The sequence below is a fragment of the Pollachius pollachius genome (genome assembly GCF_949987615.1).
Source record: "Pollachius pollachius genome assembly, chromosome: 7".
NCBI classification, from domain to species: Eukaryota; Metazoa; Chordata; class Actinopteri; order Gadiformes; family Gadidae; genus Pollachius; species Pollachius pollachius.
In genome coordinates this window covers 6,714,153-6,726,552 of record NC_136940.1, presented here as the reverse complement: position 1 = coordinate 6,726,552, position 12,400 = coordinate 6,714,153, and the positions used below count along the sequence as shown (strand labels likewise).

General features: G+C 41.5%; 1 protein-coding gene across 1 annotated transcript in view; it reads right to left on the bottom strand.

Annotated features, from left to right (window-relative positions):
• Nucleotides 1-11,604: 11,604 nt before the first annotated feature.
• adgrl2a (adhesion G protein-coupled receptor L2a) overlaps nt 11,605-12,400 on the bottom strand; it is a 97,943-nt gene continuing 97,147 nt past the window's right edge. Inside the window, 2 exon segments of the mRNA XM_079740533.1 lie at nt 11,605-12,312; nt 12,315-12,326. Of these exon segments, the coding sequence (XP_079596659.1) occupies nt 11,752-12,312; nt 12,315-12,326 (573 nt within the window). The 3' untranslated portion in view covers nt 11,605-11,751.

The following is a 12,400-nucleotide window of genomic DNA, read 5'->3' as shown; positions in this document are numbered from 1 at the left end:
CCCCTTTCTCCCTCCTTTGTCACCCTGTCCAGGGGTCTGACTGCATCAAATTCACTAAGCATTCCATCATGATGGTGCAGCAACAGTAGGGGACCCCCACCCTGTCAGTATAGCCCCATGACCCTCATTCAACCAATCGCACTGTTGACCAAGTGACCCAGCCGGGCAAGAAAGACAGTGTCTCCAGCAAGAATGGAGAAAGGGCAGGTGGTGGTGGTGGTGGTAGGGTTGGTGGTTGATGTTCCCAGTGCAGAGGGGAGAAGCAGGAGCGATGGGAATGACACAGGGTGAGAAACTCTGAACCCGACAACAGGAAATGAATGCAGGAATCACGTATCAACAGGGCGACATATTGCATGTGGCACACTTCAATTGATACGTCTATACGGCAGAAGACACGTGTTGATGTCTTAGTTGTTTTGTGTTATATTCCGGTTTAATGCTCCAATTGACTTCCACATTAAGGCCCGCACTTAGGAATTGATTCATTATACTAAATGGATACTTGTGTATCCATTGCACACATATCCAAGTGTATACTTGGATATGTGTGCAAGTCTGTATGGGTGTTTTATAGCAACTAAACAATGTTATATTTAAAGTTGAAATAGTTTAAAGTAGATGGATAGATAGCAAAATAGAATTTGATGTCCTTCCGAATTGCATAAGTGGATCCACTTATGAAATTGAGGCCCTCAACAACACCATTATTTGTATTTGCCTCCAGTGGTTGCTTTGTTTTGCCTCCAGACACATTGTGAGATAATCATGACGTCAATTGCAAAAGGGTCCATACAGTAGCCTAAATCCTTGACATATGTCGGGATATACTTATATCCTATGAATCAATATTCTAAGTCAAATCGGAAACGTGATCATGTTTCTCGTGTTGTAATGTGCTGTGCTTTGTAAAAACGTAGGCAGTTTCTAGTGTTAACTGTTCCCTGTACCTAGCTTATTGTGAAGCTAACTAAAGCCATGCAGTTATGACGGCGGCGCGGCTAAAACTTCCCTGGCATGGGGTGCATGCAGGGTGAGCGTGTGAAGTGTGTGTCAGTGTTGTCACATTACATGCGAGCGACACTGCGATCTGCACACTGCAGCAGTTGCTGTTTCTTCCCCAATGACGTGTCAATCATAGAATTAGGTTATGCCTCTGGAAGAATGCCCTCCTAGTTCAGCCCCCCCACCCCCATCTCTAATGACAAACAAAGTGATGCACTAGTCGCGTTGTTTGAAGCCTGCAAATCCTGGTAGACGAGAACAGATAACGCACAGATTTATGAAGAAAACTTTGAGAAAGCTAAACTATATAGCCTACATGTTATGTATTCGGGCTAATGCTTAGTTGATAGTACTATGAAGATCTGTCTACTTCCCAATCTATAGTTTATGAGTCATGAATATAAGTTTTCATTCCTTCAGTACATACCGGAGAATCAAAATGTCCACTGCATGGCGACGGAATATACGTTCCTGTTCATGAATGTCTTATACTGTATGATTATCTGGATTATGTGGGATGATCTGCCAGACACCAAGCACAGCCTTCACAAACGAGTCCACATATAACCTATGCTAGCCTATATTAACCTGCACTTATCTATCGACTTACAGTGGATAAGCATTTGATATAACCCTCAAACTATTGGACATCTGGTGGCGTCCCCCTGGATTCCACTTAATCCATTGTAACAGGGGCTGTGGCGTGTGTGTGTTATGGTGCTCTCCAGCCAACAGGCGGACCCAGGAAGTATTTGCGATAATGATTTCATCACTGTGCAGGCTCTTGCAGTGAATTGCAAAAGTGAAGCTGCAGCAGCCACTATTAAAGTCTGAAAATGTTCGGTTAGGAAATGAGTCGTTTGGCAGGCAGAAAGGGTGAGACTAATCAATCCATGGAAGGAGGGGGGGTTTCATAATCTATTAAACACAGCATTATTGCATTACATTCAAATGAAAAGGCTATTTCCAGTTCTTTCTCTGCATCACATAATAGGACCCATTCATTGTGCACAGTGTCGATAGCACGATTATCACAAATAAGCTAAAAGCAATCCACCGTGCTGTATTAAGATAGAAATAGCTCCAAGAAATTCAAACTATATGTCTTGCATTGGACCGGGGGCATCATTTAGATCCATTTTTAACGTTGAGGATATGAAACCCTGGCTGAGAATTTTAAATTGCATTACTTTGTGTTTGAGTCAACACAATCCACTTTTCCTCCTCTGTGGGATCTATTGCAATGATCTATCGTTCATAGAAGGATGACAAGACTTCTTGAGTGGCAGCGTTTGCAGATTAATTATTTTGAGGGAAGGCATGACACTCGTTTTAGTTTCTGCTAGTTCGGCCTCTCAATTGCATTTTAGATTGGCAAATACTTTTCTTGAATTTATACATGTTTAGAGTCTAGATTATTATTCAATGTTATTCATGAACTCTTAAAATGGATTGTCTTTATACAATCTTATTATTTATATTACAATATGTTTTTTTCACAACTTACTATTATATATATTTCACAGATATGTAAATGTAAACCTCTACCATCTCATGTCTATAGTTGCTATTCGACTTCCCACAAAACATAACAGCTTCCCTGCCTTCCATAGCTGGAATAAACTCCTGATATACATCAAGAAGGGCAAATTGATTTCATAAAATATAGTCTCATTTTAATAAAAATGAAATTAGATTAGATCTCACCACACTTCACTCATGTTATATTGAAACTGACCTTGGGTTCAAAACACATTCAATAATATATGATATTTCCCTCTATCTTACCTCTATCTCTCTCTCCCTCTCTATCTCTCTCTTTCACTCCCTCTCTCTGTCTCTCTCTCAATGGGCTTATCTGGCTTTGAATTTGATGTATATGTATAACTTAGCTCTGCATTTAGCAAGCGAGTCAGAAGGAATAATTCTGCAAACAATAAACAACTTGTCGTTTGTTTCTGCTCTAATTTCCGGTCCACAGCAATGTGTGTGTGTGTGTGCGTGTGTGTCTGTGTTTGTGTCAATGTGTGTGTGTGTGTGTGTGCATTTAAATGTTATGTATATATATATATATATATATATATATATATATATATATATATATATATATATATATATATATATATAACCAAAACAGAAGTAGAGCAGGAAGTTGATTTTCTCCTCCTAACCAGATAATTGACTAAGATAAAGCACAGTACATATAGGACAATGACATTACAAAGGCAACGGGAAATTTCATGACAAAGATCACGGTGAAGGAGTAAAAAAAGAAAGCACAAAGAGGAGAGGAGTACACGGGCTTTCTCTCTCACACAGTGGAGGATCCTGTGGGACCACTTGGCCAGGATAACCATGACAAGGTTCCTGTGCGCAGTCCTCCCTGTGAATCCTAATGAGAAGCCACAATGCAACGGAGACGTCTCTTAATATATTTTACATCTCGTCCTCAGAAGTCCCCCATGCACCCCTCTCCATCAGCAAGGAAACTTCAACGATCAATATCCAGTGGCCATTGCAGCGCCATAAGCTCAAGGTTACCCCCTGTTTCACCGTATCCATCAGAAGAAAAGCACAGGGATTGGCTCCATTGCCTCCCATGACCGCCGCTGCCGTTGCGCTGTGGAACATTCTGATTCCCAGGCCGTGTTTCCATGAAACGCATCGTCCGAATCCGATCATTAAGGCTTGATGTCCGAATTATCAGGGAAAATAAAGTAGGGGCTAGTGCAAAAATAATGTACCTTAGGCATGATGCATTCGGATGGAGACGAACAAACACATGCAGATAAAAAGGTGGTCAATGGTTCAAGAACATCTTCAATCCGTATATAAAATCAATCCAATACAGAACCTTAGTATACGTCTATACTTTTCTAACAATGAAATATGCTATATAGAGCTTTACAAATATACATCGGCCCGATTTTGATCGATGCATATTTGCATTAAAAAAGCAGAGACATGAATGTGTCATGCTCTCAATGGTAGGGTTTTTTCTTCAATCTTTAGATTCAAGGTCTTAATGTATCATTGAATTGTTTGTCTATCTATAGATAAACCCATTAATACATAATTGTATGTAATAATTTATCCATCAATAGCATACTTAACCCTGTCCTTTACAGAGTTTACTTTACAGAGTTAGTCAATTAATAAATTATCTAGCGACCTAGTTAGCTTGTTTGTCAGTTATTTGTTGCAAGTTGTCCTATTTCCTGCTGTGTTTATAATGCGGGCGAAATAATCAAGTTCAAGCCACGCTACTTAAGTGCACTCGGGTGGAAGGAATTGGCTTGCGCGAGCCTCTGCATACAGTAGAGACTGTTCGTTTCAGGGGGGGAGTTGGGCTGTACTGCCCAGTTTAAGCGTGTACACTGCAGGAGATCGAATTGTTATTGCTTGAGGCATCCCTCTGGCTAGAGCCAAACGGGTTTATAAGATGAATGTTAGCTTTACTGATGAAACACACTAGCTCTTCTGTGAGGCAAGCAGAAATACCCTATCCCTGATTGCTGTAGAGTCCTAATGAAATTCCTCTGAATATAACAGGTGAGAATGGTGGGGTGCCAGTTTTGATTGCACAACACGCAGACAATATATTTAATAAGAAGGCCTACTGACCATGAGGTTTTAAAGTTTAGTTGAACAGGCCGATGTTTATTTCAATGCCCATTTGGAATCGTGCATACTGCATGCAATGTAAATACATTTTAAAATATGTAATATTGTAAGGCAACAAATCTTGTATTATGTGCTTTTGTATTATGTGGAAAACTTGCATCTGTTTCACGGGCAATATGATCGCAAGGAAGACCTTAGTCACAGTAAGTAATACCAGAATGTCATGGATGCTATCTACCACTGGTACGGCTGCATCCTCTATCTTTTCATCTCCCCGTTTTGTAATGTAATGGGATAGAAAAAAGGGGATTGAAATAAATTGAAACTGTGGATTTGGTTGACAAAAGCAACAGAGCAATCTGTGAGTTGTGTTAATGAATTTTAGACAGCAATGGAAATCTATGTAAACTGAAGCCCTATTTAACTTGGTGAAAGACAAATTGTTTTCATCGAAGCAGGAAAAAAATAAAACCTGTCGGGTTTACACTTTTCCATTAGGAATGACTTCAATAACAATCCAATGCAGGTGCACACAATTATGCCAGCTTTATCCTTTAACATACGAGAATGCCGTCAAAGAAAGTGATTTCGTTTTTTAAATCACTCACTTGAGGCGAAATACAGAGTGAACGAAAGTTACACAAATCCCCATTGAGCAAGGACACTCGGTTCACACAAAAGAGGCGACGACCTTGATAGACCTCGCATTTCCAATCCCCCCCTCCTCGTCCACGACCCAACTCCAGACCCGGATCAGACGTCTGGCACTGCCAGGCTTTGGTGTGATGAAGAAAAGGGATGAGCGGGCGAAGAAGAGGAAAACGTGGGTTGAGGACTTGATAAAAAAGGAACCCCATTTAGCCGAGACTGTGGGCGCGATGAGTCTACCTGCGTAGTGCAGAAAGCAAACCCTTAAACAAGCTGGAAGGCACTATGGAGCACTCATTAGGTGAAAGAGCAGAAAAGCCCTCCGATGAAAAGCGGGCATCATTACCGCCTGATGCTGGTTCGTCTGCAGAAAAAGAAAAAGAGAGAGAAAGTGGTGTAGAAAGTATATGTAAGAAGATGAATCCCGCCTTTGAAAATGACCCGGTGCTAAACGGTAATGACAGGAGGCTCTTTTTGGTCAAAATATATGTGTTAAAACATGTGTGTTTTTCACGCATTGATCATTAAAGATAGAATATCTATACAAAAATAAATACTCAAGTATTATTTGTATGCACAAAATACAGCAAATTTTTCTAAGTAAGTTATTTAAGAAAGTCTACCAAAATTATCAATTTGGTGAGCAATAGTTTTAGCCTGCTTGCTTTCACAAGGGAAAGCATGCCAAGTGTTGACATTTCTCAAGAGTTAACCCCTTGGTCTTTATAACCTTTCAAATGATTGAAACCAAGGTGCTCATTGTAGGTCTTTTGTCTCGTGATTATAAGTTGCTTTTCGGGTCGTCTCACCTAAAGATGTTTTTTTTCTCTGTGGTAGAGCGAAGGCAATGACTTCATGGCATGGTGTGGGTTGTTTCATTTAATCAGTTTTCGTTTTTTCTGAAGCAGTCACCCAAATCGTTTTTTCCTTTGAAACCATGCATCTGGTAATTTGATAATTATGGGAGGGTATTATAATGAAGGCAGCGGTAGCGGTTGGTTAATTTGATGTTTCACCTCAACGGGACCGGATCTAAATCCTCATATCCACACGTTCTACGCTTTCTTTTGCACTGAGACAAAAAGTGGGGGGGATAAAAACCCAAAAAACAACTGTTTAAGATCCCCCTTTTGACTCCCCAAGTGTTTTCTGCAAATGAGTTACACTCTCCTAGTGAGTTACACTTTGGCTCCCTGTTTTGTATGTTTGTTTGTTTCATTAATGCTTGAACAAATTCCCCTTCTCCTTGCCAACATATATGCCTTTGATAATTGCCAATGCACATTCTGCTCATTAGTGTTATTTACATAGCTGCTATAGATGCTAAAGAAGTCAACATTTGATCGTCTACAAATAAGAATAATTAGATAATCAAGGAGTTTGTGCTGAAGCCGAAAACAGTGTCATGCTGCACTGCAATACAAAGCTGTGGCGTTTAGCATTTTTACCTTCATTTTAATATGACAAATAATAAACATACCAGAAAACCTACCTGAAATAAGTCATGGTACTGTCAAAACAGTATATTTACGTAGCATAAATAGTACAGGTTTTAAACCTGTTTTTTTGTTATTTTTTTGTCAATTAAACCTTACTTACTTATTGTCATAATTATACAAAAGGAAAGTACTATGGATATCATTTATTGATTGCAAATGATAATAAGTTTGAATAGGATCATCATAAAATGCTTCCTCTTCTTGTTTACCGGAGTTGCCCATTTTGATGACGTCTGTTTTGGCTAAGAAAAATAAAAGATCAATACTGAGGCTTATACAACATTGAATCTGATCTGACATTCAGAAATAGCCAGCACATTAGTGTCATCATCTCCACCCCTCTCCAAAAACAGCGGGTCTCTCTTTATGGGTTTCACCTGGACTTTGCTGACTGCTGTTTCCCCAGCTTCTCTTTAGTAGTGTTGGAGGAGGCTTCTGATCCACTCATCTATGGGAACAAACTCCTGTTTTTCTTTGGCCCCTGGGCTCCCGGCCCAACTAAATCAATGTTCAACAACCATCTCTCTCTTTCTCGCTCTCTCTTCTGTCTGTTTCCCTCTTATATCTATCTCTTTCTCTCTTTCTATCTTCGGTCTCCCTCTTCTCTTCTCTCTCTCCTCTCTCTCTTTCTCTCTCGAACTTCTGTCTCCCTCTTCTCTTCTCTCTATAACTATTTTTTTTCTGTCGCCCTCTTTTTCGATCTTCTGTATCCCTCTTCTCTCTATATAAATCCCCAATGTTTAACAAACATCTCTCTCTCTCTCTCTCTCTCTCTCTCTCTCTCTCTCTCTCTCTCCCCCTGTGAGTGAAAGAGTTTTAGAAGGTGCTTGGACAGTAAGAAGGCCGCACACGCGAAGGGCATTGAGTCAACATGCTCTGGTGCAGACAAAGAGCAAATCCAAGATCAAATTGCCCACCCCTTTAATAATAAAGAATAAACCCACCAGCTCACCGAGCAGGCTTATCTGTGTCTGAGGTCGTCGTGCCGGGGGTAAATACACTGCGGTTAGTGGCCTTGGAGGGAGGTGAGGTGAGTACACGCTTCCTGTAGTTGTTGACATTTATGTTCCCTTTTATAAACACCTTTTTTATAAATATCAACACAGTGCGGGATAATGAAATGTGAGATTTTATCGAGTAAATATTTTTGTAGTTTCGGCAAGTTCATTTGGTTCTGAACATGAACACGATTCTCCATTGTAACTTGCCGAAACTAAAAAAATAACTATACAAAACTATATTGTTTTCAGGGTCAGCTGAATTTGAACCTCAATAGATACACAAAAGTACTAAAGAATCCCAAATAGAGGATGCTGTGCAAAAAGAAGCAAGAAAACACATTCAGGCCATGTAGTGATTACCCCATCCCTATAGCCCACTTACGGCCCACTAAGTGTTGTTGGCAATCTTAGGGTTTGAATCTGGTGCCCTATATTATGCAAAAAAAGCAGTGAGCAACTCATTTCCTCACTATCCGATAGTGCATAGTGGTTACATCTGTGGACATCTAATCTAATCTAATCTAATCTCAGAGTGAAGAAGGTAGACAACGCTGTAACCGTAACAGTGTTTTCTGTTTTGTTATGATTTTGTTCTTCTGAAGATAATCTGCAGAAAACCTTGACAGAGTAAATCAGTGCTGGCCGAATTTGTGTCAACTGTCGGCCAAGGAAGGACACCAACAATGGGAAGATTTATTATTACTGTCAGAAGACTTTCTTCTGACAAATGTAATTACTGTAAGTCACTTTGGATAAAAGCGTCTACAAAACGCCTGAATGTAAATGCAATATGCTGCTAGTTTTAGTTAGCAGTCCTCTTCTTGATCTGAGCTTAACAGTCAGCCATATCATGTATGCTATGTTTCTGCCAGTCAGGTGGTTTCCAGTAGAGAACCATTCCATGTCATTCCATGCGTCTACAGGCACCCGCCCCAGAAACATGATTGGTCGAATTACATTTGAAGGGAAAGAAAATGAAACGCCCTCTTCACCAAGATATGAGCGTGTCCACTGTCAGACTTAAGAAGTGTTTTTCTGAAGTCTGATTTGTGAGACAAGGCGACATCTAACACATGTCGACTTGTTTATGCGACCATTACACATCACATTGATAGATGTCCGGGACCTAACTACTGCCCGGCACAAATAGCCTCTATTCCCTATGTCACCTGTTCCCCAAAAACTGGACTATTTATTCAGTGTTCACTACATAGGATCTATTTAGGGATTAGAGAATGGGTATGAAATGACGTCAGACACAGCCCCAGTGTGTCAAGAGGAGTTGGTGAAATGAATTATAGAAGGACGTCTTAACAAGCGGAGAACCAATCAAAGTGTGTATTTATTTAGTATGAAGAGATCAATGTCAGAAAGTATTACTATAAAAAGCATTATCATTATCAAACGTAATCCTATTGAAATGTTGGGAAAATGGTGCTCCATTATGGTCGAGTCTAGCCTTAGTGATGATTACTTTTAGAATAAAGCATGGAAATGTTTTAATGTTTTGTCATTATCAGCATCTTTTTCTAATAAACAATTTCTTAAAAAATGTGGGTGGCATTTTCCCAGTGTGTCTTGCATCCGGGATCCTGTACCAGAACACAAATAACCCAGACACATCTGCTCTAAATGACAATGTTCTCACAGATAATTGCGCAAAATGTCACACGCTCATTTGTACGAAAAAGTGGGAACACAAACACAGCCCACACGTGGCATTATGAACCCACTCTGACAGAAAGTGCGCCTTTGCCGAGTTCAGACTCACTTTGCCTTCCACGCCAAACGGTAAACTGTGCAAATGTGTATGCTTCCCCGACAAGTTCCGTCATCCCACCAGAACTGGTATATATAAATGGCTCACAAATGTTGCTGTATCCGATGCACGCTAGCCATAAGCCAGTTGCTAGCCGAGGTCTGCGGAAAAACAGAATCGAGACCTAAATTTGGACTAACATCTGTCCTACGCGGTCGTCTTAGATGCGCAGGTTGGTGACGTTGAGCTATTCTTGTTCTACATGCTTGGTTTTGTTCGACAGGTGATTGGTCGACGGCAGCCGAGGCAGTGATATTACTAAGAGGACAATGTTGCTTACCCAGTGTCAATTTGATACATTTATTGGAGTGTTGTAACAACCACACATAGGAACATTTACAATGTAACTTGTCCTACCTGAGTTTCTGATCTTTGGGGTCACATAGTCAGATGTGGCCTCCCCTAACAAGACATACGGCATAAACGATCCTTGTTTATTCCTCATTGATTTAAGCAAAAGAAAAAAAAAGGCTCAAGATAAATGCACTATATTTGAAATAAATGTCACACTTTTTTCCCTTCAAGGGAATCAATTGGGATCTATGCTAAAACCTGAGTCAAAAGTGTCACTTGTTCAAAGCAAAGCAATTAAACCTTTTTCTTCTTCGTCTTCTTTTTGTAAGATTGTACCAAAACACGAACCATAAAAAAACAACTGGCATTTGACAAAAAATCTCACATTTATTTATTTTTTTAAACAAGTGTTGAACTTTACATCAGTCTTTAGTGATGGGCCCCTTAATAACATGTTTACGAAAAAAGGATGAGCTACAGTACAGCATTTATACCAGTGCTGGAAAATGTTCAACTATTTCCCATTGATTTTTTGGATTCTTTTAATAAATAAATGTCCAAACCCAGGCGGAAGAACTATGTATAGAAACTATCCTCAAAAAGTGGCGCTTGCTCACTACTCTGCAATGGATGCTGAAAAGATATATTTCATACAGATTCGCACAAAATTGTGCAAAGCATAAACGTCTTTAAAGGGGCATTTTTATAATCCCATTGTACTAAAATAATGTCGCTTTGAATGGCGATATTAAATAAATGCATTTCAATGGGCAATATCTATGGAGTTCATTAAGCAAAAACACTGTTCACAAGGGGAAAAAGTGAATATGCATCTTGTATATGGTTGAATCCTTTAGTTTCTATCAGCCTTTTAAATGCTCAAACGTCCTATTATGAATGACATGTCGGATTCATAAAATATCGCATAACATACTTGATGTGCAACTTTTACACAATAGTCTCTCAAATGTTAAAACTTTCCAAAGATTTCTTCATATTCACGGCGTCCCATCCATTTATTTTTGATGATTTTTTTTTTATCTTACACTAGCAATACAACAAAATATATATTTCAGCCATTTTCCTTGACAACAGTTCAATGTACATTTGAGAAAATATAAGGCCAGGGGCTGGATTGCTAGTGGTATTACAATCCAAACTTCATGGTGGCGGGTGCGACTCAGGAGTGACCAGCATCTAATATTCCTAATATTACAGTCTCATCTGAAACATATTACAACCATATAGTCCGTATCCCGCTCCGAGAGAGTGTCATTTTGTATATAATACAAAACAGGCTTCAACGAGAATGTCGTGGAGTGTATGTACAATCTTTTGACCGGTAAACCTGCTGATCTGATGGATCCAGTATTATTATTTTGTTTTTATTTTTTTTGTTTACGTTTTAATTGTTTTCTCAGTAATTCTACAGCAGCAGCACATTTAAATACATCGTTGGCTTGTCTTTTAAAATTGAAATTTGACTTCTGCATTGTATGTACAGTTCTTTGCACTGCCATCTCTGTAAATCAAGTCTATTGGTCTAGAGGGAAGGTAAGGGTGGTATGCATGGGTGCTGGGTGGGGATTGGGGCAGTAGGGTGCAGGTTTGGTTGGCTTTTTGTGCATGGTAGGGTCTCTAGGTCTTCTTTGAAAAACAATAAAAAAACGCAACACTTTCCTAGCTGTCAGACATTGTGTGTGTGTACGTGTGTGTGTGTGTGTGTTTGTCTGTGTCTGTGTGCCGTCTCCCTTCCGCAAGGTCAAGAAAATCCAAATATCTGAAAGGTTCAGGAGAGGGGAAGCCGGGGGGAAGGAGTGGGTTGGGGTTAGGGTGGGGTGGGGGGATGATTGAAATACATTTAAAGGCTCGTCACTAGCTGCATCTGTCCTTCCCGCACGTCTCCCTCGGGAACGCAGCCCTCCTTGGTGGGGGTGGTGATGGGGATGATGTAGCCGTCGCTGCCCACCCGGCTGATCTGGTAGTAGGCCTGGAGCTGCTGTTGGCCGGCCCCCAGGTTGGGCATGCTCTTGTAGTAAACGTCCTCGTTCTCGCTGCCCTTGGACGGGGACAGGTCCTCCGCTGAGGGCGGGGCGTCCGGGCTGCAGCTCTCGGGGCACGGTGAGTCCTCGTCCTTCAGCCGGGGCGTGCTCGTGTACAAAGAGTCTCGGTCTCGGCTGGGGGACTGCAGGGGGCTTCCGCCTCCGCAGCTGCCACCGCCGCCGCCGCCGCCGCCGCCGCCGCCGTCGTCGTAGTGATGAGAAGCGGGATTGTCGGCGGCGCCGGTGGCGTCCGCGAGCGGGCCGCCGAAGGTCTCCACGCCGCCGTCGGTCCTCACCAGCTTCTTGGGCACGTAGAGGAGCGAGTGAGTCCGCTGGGGGATGAGCGGGGCCTCCAGCTCCCGCTGCTGGGGCTGCAGCTCCAGGCCCCCCACCCCTACCCCCACCCCCGCCCCCGCCCCGGCGGTCGGGGCGGGGGGTGGCGGCGGGCGGTAGCGCCGGGGCGGCCGG